General features: G+C 39.3%; 1 protein-coding gene across 1 annotated transcript in view; it reads left to right on the forward strand.

Moving 5' to 3' along the window:
• Positions 1–19,632, forward strand: part of LOC108444459 (tyrosine-protein kinase yes) — a 42,800-nt gene that overhangs the window by 11,422 nt on the left and 11,746 nt on the right. Inside the window, exons 2-6 of the mRNA XM_017725648.1 lie at positions 10,911–11,199; positions 13,468–13,567; positions 16,777–16,875; positions 17,332–17,435; positions 17,522–17,671. Coding sequence (XP_017581137.1) covers positions 10,920–11,199; positions 13,468–13,567; positions 16,777–16,875; positions 17,332–17,435; positions 17,522–17,671 — 733 coding nt within the window. The 5' untranslated portion in view covers positions 10,911–10,919. The remainder of the gene's footprint in view (positions 1–10,910; positions 11,200–13,467; positions 13,568–16,776; positions 16,876–17,331; positions 17,436–17,521; positions 17,672–19,632) is intronic.

Here is a 19,632-nt window from a genome sequence, read left to right on the forward strand (position 1 = left end):
ACGGAGAAGCATGATTCGTCACTCCAGAGAACACATCTCCATTGCTCTGGAGTCCAGTGGTGGCGCTTTACACAACAGCATTTGACGCTTTGCATTGCACTTGGTGATGTAAGGCTTGGATGCAGCTGCTCGGCCATGGAAATCCATTCCTTTCTACACTGTTCTTGAGCTGATCTGAAGGCCACATGAAGTTTGGACTGTAGTGATTGACTCTGCAGAAAGTCACTGCCCTCTGTGCGCTATGCGCCCCATCATCCACCGACCCCGCTCTGTCATTTAACATGGCCTGCCACTTCGTGGTCGAGTTGCTGTCGTTCCCAATCACTTCCACTTTGTTATAATACCACTGATAGTTGATTCTGGAATATTCAGTAGTGAGGAAATTCATGACTGGACTTGTTGCACAGGTGGCATCCTGTCACGGTACCATGCTGGAATTCACTGAGCTCCTGAGAGCGACCCGTTCTTTCACTAATGTGTGTAGAAGCAGTCTGCAGGCCTAGGTGCTTGATTTTATACACCTGTGGTCCTGGAAGTGACTGGAACACCTGCATTCAATGATTTGGATGGGTGAGTGAATACTTTTGGCAATATAGCATATGTGTGCATGTGCTTATTTGATAATAGCTTACTATTGATTATTTTCTTTACTTTTTCCATTTTTATTTTTCTTCTCATCTTTTTTTCATTTTTCTTCACTTCTTTTTTCTCTTTTTCTCTTCTTTTTTCTCTTTTTCTCTTCTATTTTTTGTTGTCAGTTTATGGTTTATTTTTCTCTAGATCCAAATCCTCTCTGGATAATCCTCACAGAGTCTCGCTCTCTCTCTCTCTCTCTCTCTCTCTCTCTCTCTCTCTCTCTCTCTCTCTCTCTCTCTCTCTCTCTCCCTCTCTCTCTCTCTCTCTGTTTTTCACTCTCCAGAGAGGATTAAGATGAAAACGTTGAGGGCTGAAGAGTGAGTCTGGTAAATCAACATCGCACTGTAACACCATATTTCTTTTTGAATCACTAATCTCTGGGTGAAACACTTTGCTGTGTGTGTGTGTTATGAAATCTTAAGCTATCTTTGATGATAACCCATCAAACTTTCTTTCTCTCTCTGTTTATGTGTGCTATCAAAGAGAAGTTTCTCGTTTTGTATTATCAGAGGAAATACTGCACAGAGCATTAGTTGAAGGGAGCATATTGGCATGTGTTTTGGAGAAGAATGTGAGCGATTGCCCAGTCAGACAAGTCCCTCATAGCTCTTTGGGGACCCCTAAAAGTGTGGTTTAACCCTGTCTTACCTACACTATATGGCCAAAAGTATGTGGACACCTGACCATCAGACCTGTATGAGCTTGTTGGAGATCTTTTTTTAAAGCCATGGGCATAAAAATAGAGCTGGTCCTCCTTTTCAATTAAACAGTGTCCTCTCTTTTGGGAAGGCTTTCTACAAGATGTTGGAGTGTGTTTGTGGGAATTTGTGTCCATGTAGTCAAAAGAGCTTTTTTGATGTTGGATAAAAATGTTTCAGTTCATCTCACAGATGTTCAGTGGGTTTGAGATCTGTGCTGTTCATCCACACCAGATTTATCTAACCATGTCTTTATGCACCTCGCTTTGTGCATAGGAGCACAGTCATGCTGGAACAGGAAAGGGCCCTCACCGGACTGTTGCCACAAAATTGGAAGCATATAATTGTCTAAAATGTTTTTATATGCTGTAGCATTAGCATTAACCTTCACTAGAACTGAAGCTGCTAGCTGACATCTTGAAAAATAGCCATAGACCATTATCCCTCCTCTACCAAACTTTACTGTTGGCACTGTGCATTCCAGTAGGTCCACCAAAACCAGATTCGTCCATCAGATTGCCAGATCATGAAGCATGATTCATTACTCCAGAGAACATGTTTCCACTGCTTTAGAATCCAGTGGCTGCATGATTTACACCACACCAGCCAAAGCTTGGTCGTGCATTTAGTCTTAGGCTTGTCTGCAGCTGCTTGTCCATGGAAACCCATTTCAAGAAGCTCCAACAAGAAGCGCTCGGTGGCCCCACTGTGAGTTTGCATGATTTACTGCTTCGTGGCAGAGCTGTTGTTGCTCCTATGTGCTTCCATGTACACAGTAATACCACAGTAATAGCACTTACAGCTGACTGTAAGTGCTCTCTAGCAGGAAATTTCATTAATTGACTTAAGGCAAAGATGGCATCCTATGTCAGCACCACATTTAAAGTCACTAAGCTCTTCAGTACGAAAGATTTATGTGTTTGATTTTATACACTTGTTTGGAGTAAGGACTTGTTTTGTCCTTAGAGTTTAGCTTCTTGCCAGTGATGCAAGTGCCAGTGATGGCTTTGTCCCCTTTAATTAAAATTTTGTCCCAGAGTATTTACAACACATGCATATACATTTTGGACATGCAGTGTTTCAGCTTGATATAGTTTTGATATAGTCTTGATTCAGTTTTCCATCAACCTTTGTTGGATATTCTTTAAAAGTGTCTGAGTAAGCACACACATACATTCAGAATGAAGTTCAGGCCTGTAAACACTTATTTATTTCATCAAAGTTACGATAAAAGGTGTATAAAAGTATATTCCTGTTTGTGTGTTTTCTTGCATAGAATCAAAGTTTGTGACACAAAATAAAAATCTCAGATTTTCTCTAGTTTTGTTAGATCATCTTTACATTTCAAGTAAATGCACAGCAGCATTAAGAAATTACATTATTCACAGAAAAACAGACACTTTTCTACATTGATCTTAAAGGGTTAAAGTTTTCTACTGATCTGATCTCTTGATAGATGTTGAGTTCAGGACTTAAGTACGGAAACCTGGCCCCAGACCAGAGGAACGCACTACAAAGCAGGATGTCTGACTTAGCACTCCAACATTTGGCTAGCTTTGTGTTCTACTCAGACATACAAGTGTCACAACATAAGGTCTGTTTTTAGGTATATTTTGTGTTAGGACCTAACAGATTAACAAACATTTTGTTGCCCGTTTTAAGGAGCTATAATTGTGATCACAATAAATAATTTCAAACAAGAAACAGAAGCAATAGTTTTACTTAAAGAGTATTTTACTGTTGGGTAAGGACAGATGTTCTCTTGAAAGCAAACAAATTTGCACAGATTTGGTCTGTTATAATGTAACAATATAATGTAGCCAAATATAAAGTAAAATTATTCATAATTTATTTGCTGTCTATTTACAATAACATTTTAAGTGGCATAAAATGTACTAACCATTAAATTTTGACATTAAAATATGAACAGCATTATATAAATAATATTATAAGTTTATATCATGTGTCACGGTTGGCCCCTCCCAGTCCTGTCCATGTGCTCCTTTATTTTGGTTTCAGTCCTTCCCCCGGTTTAGTTACTCCGCCCCTGATTGTATTCACCTGTCCCTCATTGTTCCGTGTATTTAAGCCCTGTGTTTGCCCCTTGTGTTCGCCAGTCTTTGTATCTTGGTATTGGTCTTTTGTTTGATGTGTTGACTCTGGTGTTTGTCATGTCTTACCCTCATTCTATCCATGTTGGCTCATTGACCCTGGACTGCTTTGACCACGACCCTGGATTTGCCCATAATAAATCTCGCTTATCTCAGCGTGTGCGTCCGCCTCCTCGCTCCCCCTTACATCATGTCATCCATTTACTCCATAAGGAACTGTCTTAACCTGTCGTAGTTGCATAAAGACAATAGAAAGTTGCCAATTTTCAAAAACATTATGTCAGATAGCTGAGACACAACTGTAAAAAATGAGGAATAACACCAGCAAACCTAAAAAGCTAAACATTGAGTATCTCAGGCTAAAGCATACTGCCACAGCAGATATGAAAAATGTTTATTTATGCTATATCTTATTTTTGATGTTTAAATGTGGACACTGTTGAGTTTTTTCTGTTTGGCTTTGGAAATAGATATCCTCTGCTCTGTTGGGGTATCAGATATCACTTTTACAGATCTTCCAGGCACATCTTTTGCATATCTGGAGCTTGAAATTTTACATTCATTTGAAACTTTGGCTTGCTGCTAAAAAATATGAAAGCTTGATCAAGATAATGGTAGTAAAATGGTTACCGAGCAGTGATTGAAGGAGAAAATTATGCAGACATTCAGTAATGATGTGCAGAACATCAGATTTTTGACTGGGTGTAAGACAAAGTTGAAATTAGTTTGTTTTTCGCTGTGCTTCTAGTAAAGTTCCCACCACATCAAGGGCGTTGTTTATATTTTGATATAATTGCTTACAGGTACCCCTAAAGGCTTGGGCCTCTCGGCACAGACTCATAAACACATGGAATGGACTGGGTCTGCATCGACCATATTTGGTGTGGACTAATCCAACTTTTTCCATTTTGACCCATTTTGACAGGTGTGAACTATGCACTTGTAGGTGCACACTTAGCCAGTGAACTGTGAATTATACAAAGGAATTCAACATCAGAACATGCTTTTCTTACGGCACATCAGTGTTACACTGCCTGTACAGTGTATGTATATACTTCAAGTAAAATGTATTTAATTGTGATACATCTAGATATTCAGTGTTTCTATTCTGATGCAGTAAAATAGGTAGGATTATACATTTTATTAGTAATATCTTCGAGGGATAGCTCTGGTATTAAAGTAAACATAACAAACGAATTTGAGACATTGCAATCAAACCAATTGCAAAAGGTACATTGTCACAAAAACCAAAACTCTGGCATAGACTTGGAGCTCTGCAGCAAATGAGTAAGGTGTGAAAACAGCCTTAATTCCATGGGTGTATTACAGTTACATGTTCAGGATACCTTGGACAGAATCCAATTTTTTTTTCCAAATGTACATATTAACACTAATGCTGTCTTTCACACCAGAGCTCATGTTTGCTCCTGTAGTTTGTTCTGTTTTAGTGCTCAGAGTGCTGAACATAATCAAAAATCTACTCACACATGCATAGCAGTGCTGTAGAGCCTTGATCAACTCTGTTGATCTCATTCAGTCAGGGGTGGATTTAGTGATTATGGGGCTCTGGGCAAAAGACTGGAATGAATGCACATTTTTTTAGTATTTGAAAAACAATGGATGCAAAAATATGAAGAAGCAAGTACACTGATGTAAACACATCAGTATTTTATCTTCAATTAAACAGTATAGATAAATGTTAAGGAACAAAAAAATGGACATTTGACTTTGCACTCATTTATAAAAAAAAATAGATTTTTACTTGTTGAAAAAGTAAAACACCCCTGGCTTAAGCAAATGGTATTACCCCCTTTGGCATTTCCTATAACTGTGTAAAATTCCTTCATGCAGAATTCTTTCAACTGTGCGATGTTCAAGGTGTTTTCTTGCATATACAGCCTATTTTGAATCCTCCTCACAGCATTTCAATGGGATTCAGATCTGGAGATCCGTATCCGTCCATTTCTTCTTTTTGAGCTGTTCTTTGGTGGATTTACTTACATGATTGGGATCATTATCTTGTTGGAGGATCTATTTCTTCAGCTTAAACTTGGTCTCACATTCTCCTCAAGGATTCCCTGGTAGGAAAGAAAATTCATAGTCAATTCTGTGATTGCACATGGGCCAGGCCCTGAGGCAGCAAAGCAGCCCCAAACTATAACATTGCCACCACTGTGCTTTACAGTTGGCTTTTCTGATCAAATGCTCTCTTTGGTTTTTGCCAATCATGACTTCTATTACTGTGGCCAAAAGACTCATATGCTTATAATTGTTCCAGAAGACCTGGTCCTTGTCTAGATATTCATTAGCAAACTTGCCCAATGTTCTTTTTAGACAGCAAAGGCTTCCTCCTAAAGGTCTTCCCGGACAGTGGACAGATTGTTTTCTAATATTTTGGATGTCTTCTTAGACCCCTTTCCAGATGCATAGGCATCTACAGCTTTCTTGTTCAAGGCCTCCAAGACCTCTTTAGATCAAGGCATGACGATACCACACACATTCCTCCATAATATTCTGTAGCTTTGTTCTAATTATTAGCTCCTGATCAGGTACACCTGATTTCAGTTTGACACATTTGATGTATTGATATATGGAAGGTTGTACTTACTTTTCCCACATAACAAAATAGTATCACTGTTATTTTCAATTATGTAAACAATGAAAAAAAGGTTCGGTCTAGGTGTCACTTGTTAAATTATATCACATTATCAACACGGTTTCAATGAAGACTTGATATATGTATCTCCAAATTTGTGAAAAAGTCTAAGTTTTGCATGGGGTGTACTTATAATTAAGTTAATTAATAATTAAGTGTAATTATAATTGTTGTTGATAGGGGTTTCAGAGAAGATGTCTATCAGACTGACCTGCTGACTTTGATATAAAATGTAGAAATTAAGCCACCTAAATACTCTTCTCACAGTTCTGTTTTTGTTAATGCAGAAACATTAATAGTAGCATTAACTGACTTTCAGTTGCGTTGTAAACAATTACCAAGACTACTGCCCTGAATCATTGCTGCATTATTAAGTACACCAATAATTCAGCCAGACAGGCTTACCTGAGTTTCTACTTAATCAAGTTGGCGTATGTACCTTCCTGGAAATTGTTATCACCAAGGTTTGCTTAAAATACCTCCCAGTGCCACAGCTTGGTGAGTAGCTTATGTTAAAGTAGATATATGATGTTGTGTCTCTTTGCTGTTCAACGTACTTGCCAACATTACTCATGTTCTCATGAGCTGATTAAGAAGAATGAAACCTGGTGGACTTTTTCTCCCCATCTTTCTCTTCCAAAAGTGTCAAGCTTCCTGCCCCAACACTGCTCATAAAGATCTGCTCTGCTGCTTCTCCACTTTGCAAACCTCATCACACAAGGAGTCCTTGCAGTTCAAATGTAGATGCTTTACCATCTGAACACAGCTACTTCCATACAGAGCATGTAAAATTCACAGATGTGCTTTCAAACCCCCCTGGGATGCACGGCACAGACATGGAAAACAGTTTTGCTGCAGGAGACGCACAGGGTCATACAAAGTTCAGATGTTATTAACTTAAGGGAGCCTAAAAACCAGCAACCCTCCTTTGCTGCTATTTGAAACGGTACAGGCAGAAGTTCAATAATGCTACTGCTCACAGCTGGATGTGATGACGCACTGACAGTAAGAAAGGTCTATGATGTCTTGGCTTTCTGTAATTGTATGACTATAAAAAGACATGTAATCCAAAGGTAATGTAAAGTAATCAGATTATGTTACTTTAGAATAGTACAGATTACATTTATAACAGCTAATCAGTAATCTGTACCGGAATACATTTTTAATATAACCCCCAGAACTCTGTTGATAAATCAGTAAGTGGTCCCAGTCCTGTTTTTAACCCAAAATGGCATGAGGACTCTAGCTAGGTCCAGAACCATGGAGATGCTACTGTGGGCTGCTCAAAGAGAATTAGGCTCTTCAGTCATACTGTTTGGGATTGGAATGATCTCAATTAACCCAGACTCTTCACCATACTCTGTGTAATGCCTTCGTTGAGGAGGCTTCTCCACATTATTCTTCATCCCCAAGTCATTCCCTTTGTCTGACCTCTCAGTCCTCCTCCTCCTCATCCTAATTCATCTTAGTTGCTGAGTGATGAATCCAATACCTTCTCTTGGTAAGACCTTAGCTCTCTGCCAAGTAGTCAAACTCCTCTCTGAGTGAGAACCTTCTGCCTCATCATCATCAGAAAGTCCATGAAGGTCAATCTCTTCATCATGCTCATCATAATGTCCTTCATTATGATCCCTCTGATCTTCCTCCTCTTCATCACCATCATGATGAACATCATATGCTTCATCCTCCTCAACATCATGATGAAAATCATCATCCTCACTTTCCAGAGTGTTGTAGACCTGATGATTAAATGCCGTGTCCCTTATCCTTTCTGCAGCTCTCCTAGTGGCCGTTCTGCTGGTGGAATGAAAATCTACTCTTCAGATATTTTTTATTAATATTGTGAAATAAAACGATTTAATTGAAAATATAATTACACTTGAATTCAAAAGTTTTTTTAAATTTCTTATTTAATTTATATTTCAAGGCTGAACTGAGGGAGCTGACCTGGATAAAAGAGCAAAAGAACAGGATAAAACAGCAGGTTGATGAAGAAATGCATTTGGATAGTCTACAGTGCATCCGGAAAGTATTCACAGCGCTTCACTTTTTCCACATTTTGTTTTGTTACAGCCTTATTCCAAATTTAATTATATTAATCTTTTTCCTCAAAATTCTACACAAAATACCCCATTGTGACCATGTGAAAAAAGTTTTCTCGAGAGTTTTGAAAATGTATTAAAATTAAAAAACAAAGAAATCATATTTACATAAGTATTCACAGCCTTTGCCATGAAGCTCAAAATTGAGCTCAGGTGCATCCTGTTTCCACTGATCATCCTTGAGATGTTTCTACAGCTTAAATGGAGTCCACCTGTGGTTGATTGGACATGATTTGGAAAGGCACACACCTGTCTATATAAGGTCCCACAGTTGACTGCATGTCAGAGCGCAAACACCAAGCATGAAGTCAAAGGAATTGTCTGTAGACCTCCGAGACAAAATTGTCTCGAGGCACAAATCTGGGGAAGGATACAGAAAAATTACTGCTGCGTTGAAGGTCCCAATGAGCACAGTGGCCTCCATCATTCGTAAATGGAAGAAGTTCGGAACCACCAGGACTCTTCCTAGAGCTGGCCGGCCGTCTAAATTGAGCGATCGGGGGAGAAGGGCCTTGGTCAGGGAGGTGACCAAGAACTCAATGATCACTCTGTCAGAGCTCCAGCGTTCCTCCGTGGAGAGAGGAGAACCTTGCAGAAGGACAACCATCTCTGCAGCAATCCACCAATCAGGCCTGTATGGCAGAGTGGCCAGGCGAAAGCCACTCCTTAGTAAAAGGCACAAGGCAGCCCGTCTGGAATTTGCAAAAAGGCACCTGAAGGACTCTCAGACCATGAGAAACAAAATTCTCTGGTCTGATGAGACAAAGATTGAACTCTTTGGTGTGAATGCCAGGCGTCATGTTTGGAGGAAACCAGGCACTGCTCATCACGAGGCCAATACCATCCCTACAGTCAAGCATGGTGGTGGCAGCATCATGCTATGGGGATGTTTCTCAGCAGCAGGAACTGGCAGACTAGTCAGGATAGAGGGAAAGATGAATGCCGCAATGTACAGAGACATCCTGGATAAAAACCTGCTCCAGAGCGCTCTTGACCTCAGACTGGGGCGACGGTTCATTTTTCAGCAGGACAACGATCCGAAGCACACAGCCAAGATCTCAAAGCAGTGGCTTCAGGACCACTCTGTGAATGTCCTGGAGTGGCCCAGCCAGAGCCCAGACTTGAATCCGATTGAACATCTCTGGAGAGATCTGAAAATGGCTGTGCACAGACGTCTCCCATCCAACCTGATGGAGCTTCAGAGGTACTGCAAAGAAGAATGGGCAAAACTGCCTAAAGATAGGTGTGCCAAGCTTGTGGCATCATATTCAAAAAGACTTGAGGCTGTAGTTGCTGCCAAAGGTGGTTCTACAAAGTATTAAGCAAAGGCTGTGAATACTTATGTAAATATGATTTCTTTGTTTTTTAATTTTAATAAATTTTCAAAACTCTCGAGAAAACGTTTTTCACATGGTCACAATGGGGTATTTTGTGTAGAATTTAGAGGAAAAAGATTAATTTAATTCAATTTGGAATAAGGCTGTAACAAAACAAAATGTGGAAAAAGTGAAGCGCTGTGAATACTTTCCGGATGCACTGTATTAGGCCAACAAAGAGCTTAGTACATGTTTAAATTTGTCACAATTAAATAATAAAATAGTAATATTTGGGCCTCCGTATATCCATACTACTTATATACCCAAAATATTTGGATGATGAACTGTATAATTTTTTGTCTCACAGTCTTTGTAAGTGAACAGGAATATTTGTAGCATTCTGTTGAATTAGTTCAATCTGCAGTTCCACAGTGAATAAAAAAAATATTTAAACAAAAAATAAATATTCAGACCTTGGATTTTTACAGGGGTTGTGTTATGATCTGTTTATGAATAAGGCGTTAACTGAGATTAAGATTAAGTGAAATATATACAATTATTATGTGGGAGGTGACTGTCTCAAACCCTAACCCCTAAATTTCAGCTTGTGGAATAATACTTACTGTCTCATTTTTTAATGTTTTTTTTATTATTTCTTTTAAAGTTGAAAGAATGAGATTTATCATGAATTTAATTTTTAAAAACTTTATTTAGAAAATGCTGTCCCACATTTCCTTCTCATAACCAAAACACAAAATTTTAGTCCATAGGCAGAGCCTTATTTTAGCCACACCTCTGCATTTTAGAGCAGGAAGTGAGACTGCATGGCCACATGGTGTTGTTTTGAAGTAAATGGGTCTCAAATTCTGAGAACTTGTGTGCAACATTAATACTTGTCACCACAGAAGCACATATTTTCTGCAATTAAGTAATTAATTAATTAACTGTATTTTCCCATTGTTAAAAACATTTAAGTTTTCTGTTTTAGCCACACTCGCTCTAGAAGGTTCAGATGTCAGACTTTTTCCTACAATCTTTCTCAGGAACTACTGAGGTGTGTGGGTGGGTGTTTGTGAAGCAAATATTAATAGTCCAGAACTATTAGTCCCCTCTGTATTTACATAGGAGGTGTTAATGAAATAAATTTGTAAAGGTTTATAGCTCTGTGTAAAGTGGCTCATCTAATATTATATTGTTAGTGTTGATCAATGATAAACACTATTTCATCATATATGATGCGTCTTTTTTGCATGCTGGTGGGGCCCCATGTTGTGCAGTAGGTGCCATTTTTATTTTTTCGCCCCTGCCCGTCAAACAGCCTGAATCTGCCTCTGTACATGTACATATAAACCCTGTATGGTGATATTTGCATGTGTGTGTATGTGTTGCAGGTTTTTGCTATGGGCTGTGTACAGAGTAAGCAGGATAAAGCTGCCCCACAGAAGACTGAGAGTTCCTCCACTGCAGCCCAGTCTGCTGCTGACACACACAGACATTATGGACCTGAACCTACGCACACACCCCAAAACCAGGCCCCACACACCACTACACACAGCACTTCACACACCGTCACTCACACCAGCACACTTGTGCCTTTCGGGGGTACAGCAGACATAACACCTTTTGGAGGCAGTTCATACAATCCAGCTGGAAGCAGCACATTTCCTGGCAGTGTAACAGGTGAGACATAAACTCAGTCGTGCACAGTTACCTTCAGTGGTCAGGACCCACATGGACCCTCACAGAGTAGGTACTATTTGGGATGGTGGATCATTCTCAGCACTGCAGTAACACTGATGCTGTGGTGGTGTATTTGTGTGTGTTGGGCTTTTACAAGTGGATCAGACACAGCAGCGCTGCTGGAGTTTTTAATCAGCCAAAAATATCCAGCCAGCAGCGTCCTGTGGGCAGCGTCCTGTGGGCAGCGTCCTGTGGGCAGCGTCCTGTGGGCAGCGTCCTGTGACCACTGATGAAGGACTTGAGGATGACCAACACAAACTGCAGCAGCAGATGAGCTGTCGTCTCTGACTTTACATCTACAAGGTGGACTAACAAAGTAAGAGTGTCTAATAGAGTGGACACCTCCAGCAGCACTGCTGTGTCTGATCCACTCATACCAGTACAACACACACTAACACACCACCACCACATCAATGCAGTGTTGAGGATGATCCACCACCCAAATAATACCTAATTTGGGGGCCCCTGACCACTGAAGAACAGGGTAACAGGGGGCTAACAAAGTATGCAGAGAAACAGATGGACTACAGTCTGTAACTGTAGAACTACAAAGTATAACTCTATAGTAATTGGATCCGATAAAAATGGACAATGAGCAGAGAAAGAAGGAGGTGGTCATAATGTTATGCCTGATCATTCACTTGTCTAATGTAACTTACAGAAACCTTGAAATAGTTTCACACAGCCCACATTTTTTTCCACTGTTGCTGATCAAAGTGTTTGAACATGCTTGCCCTGGCAGAATTATTTCTTATTTTCATTATCATTCAAATAATAATGTGACTTCATAACTTCTCTGTTGACATGTGTAGTCTTTTGACATTTTTTTGGCTTTTTTTCTTTTCTCTTTGACCATTTGACATATTTTTCTTATTTTAATCACAATGGCATGTTCTGTTCAAGTTCATCAATCCAAGCTTTATTGCTGTCACACAGTGTAACGGCATGGTTCTTATTGGGCTTCCCAGTGGCATGACCATCAGGAGATCATGAGCTCAAATCCTGCCTGGTCAAAAAAAGCTTTGTGTATTCATGAGATAATTCTGGGTAACATTGTCATAAGATACTTATAGAACTGCTGGTTGTTAATATTGGCCAAAACGCACTCCTGTCGTTCAGGCTTTAGTAATGACCTAATAATGTTAACTTACATAAACATTAATTACACAATGAGTTACACATTGAATTCCATTTCATTTGATTCATGCTCTGTATCGACTGCTTGGAGTTTACCTATTCTGACTCCTTATTATTTTGATGTGACTTAGCTCGCTGATGTCATTTTTACTTTTACTCTCTAACCACCTTCAGACAGCTTATAGTTTTAGTTAAGTTTAACTTTTCCTTTCTCCTTTTTATTTCATTTTATTGTTTTATGTATTACTTTTATTTACTTTTTATTTATTATTTTTCCTTCTCAGTCATCTTATTATTATTATTATTATTATTATTATTTTATTTCAATTTATTACTGTGCTTATTTCTTTTTTAATTGCATTTTATAATTCTTTTACTGTTTTAGTTTGCCTTTTATTTTAGTTTGCCTTTTTATCCTTTTATGTTGAAATCTAATTAACTTATTATCTTGATGTTATCTTAAATTTATCTTATTCAAATCTTCTGTTCTGTTCTGTTCTTTTAATTCTTTCAATTTATCTTCTCTGTTTTTTCTTTTAATTTGTTTATGTTGTTTGTTCATTTTAGTTTTAGCCTGATAAATTTCTTATCTTCTAAGATTTAATGTTTAAGTTACATTTCAGTCTCTTGAAACAGAAATAATTAGAGACTTATGTAAATACCTTGCATTACATTGCTTATGAGCAAATTGTTTTGTTCTGCTCTTATGAGGTTAAAAATGCGTGTAGTTTTGTTCATTTTAGATTTAGCCTTTTTTTAATCCCTTTAATGTTGTAAATACTCAGCTACAGTTAAAATGAGGGTCACCCTCAATGTGCTTCCAAGTAACGATAAAGGTTGATTAATTGATTGAATTCTTTTTTAATCACAAATATAAACATGGCATCAATTGAACGTTGGGAACCAGCACTTTCAAAAGAATTTTGCTGCTTTTTTCAGTGAATTACGAGTGAAAAATAATTAGCGTGCTACTCCGACATGCTTTTAAGTGCTAAATATACTGCCACTAATTAAGATTTTGCTAATTAAGCCCTTCTCAGCCTCTCTGTCTCCCGTTTGCTCTTGTTTCAGGTGGAGTCACTTTTTTCGTTGCACTCTATGATTATGAAGCCAGAACAACGGACGACTTGTCATTTAAAAAAGGAGAGCGCTTTCAGATCATCAATAACACGTGAGTGGAGGCATTTGTCTGCCTATATGTATAAGCCACTGTTTTGTTAAGGCTGTTCTCCCCCAATGATAAAACAGTTGTTTGAGGGTTATTGAGAAGAGAGCTTTGTAGCCAACAACAAAAGTGCAGCCTGAAATAAACTGTGGCTCTTTCAGCTTTTTTAGAAACTGACAGCGAGTCATATCTGTGTTTCTGAATAAATATAGTCTTATGCAAAGGTTTAAGCGATCCTGGTCATATTACATGTTTTGTTGATGTTATAAATAAAAATAAGTTCCTGTCCTCTACAGTTAACACACTTCTGCCCATGTTAATGCAGTTATTGTTGTTTGCTGGAATTGAAATGAACTTAAAAATGTTGTTTTTTCCAGTACGTTAAATACAGCAATACATCATAATTGTGCACTAAAATTAGCAGAAAAAGAACATGTTCAAGTTGTTTTCTTTAAAGCGTGTGTTTATTTCCACTTAGAAAATTAACAAAATGTGTCAACTGACCAGGAATGTTGAAACTCGGGCATAAGTTTAAAGTTCCTTTGAAACACCGCTGGCACAAGAATCACAATCATTATAATCACAGAAAGAACTTCATATTGTGGATGTTTACATGATGGTTTATGATATTTAAATTATATCTTCAAAGTGATGATGAGTGAACAGCTGTTGACTTGAGCATGAGGCAGTGAGATTAAGAAGCATTTATTTACTTATGTATGCTAAAAGCTATTTTTATTGATGTGTCTTTATACTTGAAGCACCATTATCCTGCTTTTTCCCCCAGAAATTCACATCTTGAAATTGCAAATCAAAAAGTCATAATTCATTTTTACGTCTTAGAACAACTGTTTTTGTCGCTGTGCGCAGCTATGTGCAAATTACAAGCCTCATTTCTCAAATCCGATCTCTCTGACACGATGATTCACACTAGTTTAGGTAAGTGGTTTAATGCTGTCATTAATGTGAATGAACCAGAGAACTTGTAGAGAGGAGAATTACCACTCTGCAATGTCTTCTGGTTTTCTCAAACACAAGAGTGAGTCCAAAAAGAATGGGTTGATATGGAGCATTTGAGCAAAATCATAGTTTAATAAGCACTTAAACATTTTTAATGTAAAAGAATGCAATAATTACTGAACACTGAATATCATAAAACATTTTAACACTGCTGATTCATTTTTAAGGAGTTTAAAATGCCGCCTCATGTACGTCCATATCTTCAGTAAACGTGAACAGCCAATGAGCTGCTCCGCTCGCCAATCAATCATCACTCTCTAGCAGTAATGCCCTTCTGCTGCCTTCTGCTGCCCAAACCCCTTTGCTGTAGAAAGAGAAATATATAGGTGAGTTTTCTTTTTTAGTGGAATACGTCCTTCAAATTTCTAAAATTAAAGAAACGTTCTGGGCGAGTGATTAGAAACTATTTTAGCTTTTTGTTTTTAGCCATTGAGCTCCATTAACTCCCATTCATTGAGGACTCACTCGCGGGCGCCCTTTGCTGTTAGCAGTCCTGTTTTTATATAACGGGGGCAATAGGAAGTGACCAGGCTCCTCATAAACTGGCTCTGAATGAACCAGCGTCCTGAAATGACCCACATGCGCACATCCTACTCAGTAACGTCACGTGAATGAATCGCGTGTGTCACGTTTATCATCAGCAAACAAACTAATGAGCCTTCCTGTGAAGACAATTATCTCTGCTCTCAGCTGTTCATTATTATAGAGAGACGAATGAGAAAAGCATGAGATGTGCTGCTTTTCTACTGTTTACAGGCTTTAACTTCTGTTAGGTGCTGCTACCATGGTAACACTGAATCATGGTGCATGAAAAAAGTGCATGAATTCCGATCTGAACGTTCACATTAAGGTCACATTGCCACGAATCGGATACGTATCCGAACTAGGACCATATATGAAAGTTCGGATTTGAAAAGATCAGATTTGCATGTCCACGCAACCCTGAGACCACACATCAGACCTGAGTCACATTAGGGCAAAAAATTGGATTTGTAGCACTTCAACCTAGACGTAGCCTAAGACTGATATATGTAAATGTCCCCTGCTCTGATTTGATGTCCTGTGTTATGCCTCATTCAGAAAGCAGTCTGGGCTGATGCACTCTTTATAACATTAGTGTGAGTAGGCGGAGCTTAACTGCTGTAGACAGCATAGGTTTAAATACACTATCCCAATATGCTCATCCGTGTCTTTATGGACCTTGCTTTGTGCACTGGTGCGCAGTCATGTTGGAACAGGAAGGAGCCATCCCCAAACTGTTCCCACAAAGTTGGGAGCATGAAATTGTCCAAAATCTCTTGGTCTGCTGAAGCATTAAGAGTTCCTTTCACTGGAACTAAGGGGCCGAGCCCAACTCCTGAAAAACAACCCTACACCATAATCCCCCTCCTCCATTTCATTGTGCGTGGTGATGTAAGGCTTGGATGCAGCTGCTCGGCCATAGAAGCCCATTCCATGAACCTCTCTACACCCTGTTCTTGAGATAATCTGGCCACGTGAAGTTTGGAGGCCTGTAGCAATTGACTCAGCAGAAAGTCGCCAACTTCTGCGCACTATGTGCCTCAGCATCCGCTGACCTCGCTCTGTCATTTTACGTGGCTGACCACTTCGTGGCTGAGTTGCTGTCGTTCCCAATTGCTTCCACTTTGTTATAATACCACTGACAGTTGCCTGTGGAATATTTAGTAGTGAGGAAATTTCACGACTGGATTTTTTGGCATCCTATTTTGGTAGTATGCTGGAATTCTCTGAGCTCCTGAGAGCGACCCATTCTTTCACAAATGTTTGTAGAAGCAGTCTGCAGGCCTAGGTGCTTGGTTTTATACACCTGTGGCCATGGAAGTGATTGGAACACCTGAATTCAATGATTTGGATGGGTGAGTGAATACTTTTGGCAATATAGTGTATGTTAATGCATAGGTTTTCATGACATCTCTTGAAATGATTACTGCAGAATAGGCTGTTTCTACAGCCAGCTTAACTACATATTTGGATTGTATGGACTACAGAATGAACAGTGCATCTTGAAACCCTAACAATGTTTACATACTATGTCATACTCCTGCGGTGGGCACAGTGGCACCACTGGGGTTAGGGGTTAAGAGGCTAAGCTGTTTTGAAAATAGCAAATTTGAAATTCTCTCGCCTCTGTCTCTCTCTCTCTCTCTCTCTCTCTCTCTCTCTCTCTCTCGTAGTGAGGGGGATTGGTGGGAGGCATGTTCTTTAAGCTCAGGTCTACAGGGCTACATCCCCAGCAACTACGTGGCTCCAGCTGACTCCATTCAGGCTGAAGAGTGAGAGATTACGTACTCACTATTCATTAACGCTTAGAAGTTGCAGTTATCAATGGCAATAAAATGTATTATTATTTGCAAACTATTTTGATATGAATGATTTCTCACTTGTTGCTTATTGAAAAAAGTGGAGACATTCTAATAAAAAGTTATGTGAACAGTTAAATTAGCAATACTAGTGAGAGTACTGTAAATCTAAACCATATTTGTGTATGAATTACCATGTACAGGATGATGCATAAACCAACACACATCTCAGGAAACTGAAGTGAATGCTAATGTAATTAATTGCTTAATGTTTAAGTTACATTTAAGTCTGTTTAATCAGAAATAATTAGACTAGATTAAACACATATAAAATGATCTAAGATCAAATAATTATTTTTTGTTCTAATGAGGTTAAAAAGGCTTCTGTGTGTGTGTGTGTGTGTGTGTGTGTGTGTGTGTGTGTGTTAGGTGGTACTTTGGTAAGATGGGGCGTAAAGATGCAGAAAGACTTCTTCTCCAGCCCGGGATCCAGAGGGGCACCTTTCTAATGAGGGAGAGCGAGACCACTAAAGGTAAACACTGAGTGAATGAAGGATGGATGTAGTGAAGAGTTCTGAATAATTGAGTAACGTCTGATCTCCTGCCTTCCTCCATCCAGGTGCATTCTCTTTATCTATTCGGGACTGGGAGGAGGATAAGGGAGAGAATGTGAAACACTATAAAGTCCGAACGCTGGACAATGGAGGATATTACATCACTACACGCGCTCAGTTCAGCACACTCCAAAGCCTTATCAAACACTACACAGGTAAATGACTGATCTCTAAAGCCTTATCAGAGACTATACAGGCAAATGACCACACTCTGATGCCTTATCAGTCTCTACTCAAGTGACTGACCACTCTCTCCAAAGCCTTATCAAGCACTACACAGTTAAATGACTACCCTCTCCAAAGCCTTATCAAACACTACACAGTTAAATGACCACCCTCTCCAAAGCCTTATCAAACACTACACAGTTAAATGACCACCCTCTCCAAAGCCTTATCAAACACTACACAGTTAAATGACCACCCTCTCCAAAGCCTTATCAAACACTACACAGTTAAATGACCACCCTCTCCAAAGCCTTATCAAACACTACACAGTTAAATGACCACCCTCTCCAAAGCCTTATCAAACACTACACAGTTAAATGACCACCCTCTCCAAAGCCTTATCAAACACTACACAGTTAAATGACCACCCTCTCCAAAGCCTTATCAAACACTATACAGTTAAATGACTGTTACAACCACACAGGAAAGCCTAGGGCAAAAGGGGGCCAGTAACATACGGTTTAAATGCGATGTCTGCAGCACGAACCAGGAAGGAACAAGACACTAATAGTTTAGCGTCTTTTGTCTCATTTATTATACTCCACTCATACTATGACTTGAGTGAGGCCATTGTGTGGTACACGTCCTCTAATGACGACCGACACCAACCTGTAGTGGAGATGGGAAGCAAACGAGGGAGGAGACATACAGAAGCAAGCGAGCAAGAAAAAGAGAGACAAAAAACACCGGCCAGAAAGCGCCCCCTTTTCCAGGCCAGACACGTAATACGTCCACCCCAAAGAGCAAACCTGTTTGTGAAAAAAATAAAAACAGAAATAAATAAATCAATGAAACAGTTAAGCCCTAAAGAGCAATCAGCAATTACATTTTCAGCTCCTCTCTTATGTCTAACATCCAAATTATAGTCCTATGTAATCAGAAACCATCTCATAAGCTGACGGTTTTGGTTGTACATCCGAGACAAAAACACAAGGGGATTGTGATCAGTGAAAGTCACCACAGGCAAAGAACTTGAACCTACATAGACCTCAAAATATTGTAATGCTAACAATAATGCTAGTGCCTCTTTTTTAATGGTAGAGTACCCAAGTTGATGTTTGTTGAATTTTTGAGAAAAATAACAGACTGGGTGATCCACCCCAGTGTCATCCTCCTGAAATAACACAGCTCCAGCCCCAACCCCACTTGCATCCACCTCTAATTTAAAAGGCTTAGCAAAATCAGGGGCTCCAAGCACAAGAGCAGAACACAACAAGGCTTTAATATTGTCGAAAGCCTCTTGACAAACAGGCGATCAACTGAAAGAGGTTGAGGAACTCAATAAATATGTGTCCTTGAGCAAGACACCTAACCCCAATTGCTCCCCAGGTGCCGTGGATAGGGCTGCCCACCGCTCCAGGCAAGTGTGTTCACTGCCCCCTAGTATGTGTGCATTCACTAGTGTGTATGTGGTGTTTCATTTCATGGATAGGTTAAATGCAGAAGTGGAATTTCCCCGTTTGTGGGATTAAAATAAAGTATCATTTAACTTATCACTTAAAGCAGTCAGGGGTTCAGCCAAAGTAGAAAAATTCCTACAAAAACTACGGTAAGAGCCAATCATCCCTAAAAACCACAGTAATTCACGTCTTGTTTTGGGAGGGACTGAACAATGGCTGTAACTTTCTCTTCTAGAGGCCGGACTTGTCCATGACCAACCTGTTTACCCAAGTAGGTTATGGTAGCCTGAGCAAATTCACATTTGGCTAGATTCAGTGTTAGATTGGCCTCTGCCAATCATTTAAAGACTGTTTCCAGTGAATCCAAGTGGCTTCTCCAGTCCATGGACCACACAACTATGCCATCTATGTAAGCAGTACAGTTGGGAACATCAGCAAAAATAATATTTACAAACCTTTGAAAAGTAGCAGGTGCATTTTTGAGGCCAAAT

Source organism: Pygocentrus nattereri, chromosome 2 (assembly GCF_015220715.1).
Source record: "Pygocentrus nattereri isolate fPygNat1 chromosome 2, fPygNat1.pri, whole genome shotgun sequence".
In the NCBI taxonomy this organism is placed as follows: domain Eukaryota; kingdom Metazoa; phylum Chordata; class Actinopteri; order Characiformes; family Serrasalmidae; genus Pygocentrus; species Pygocentrus nattereri.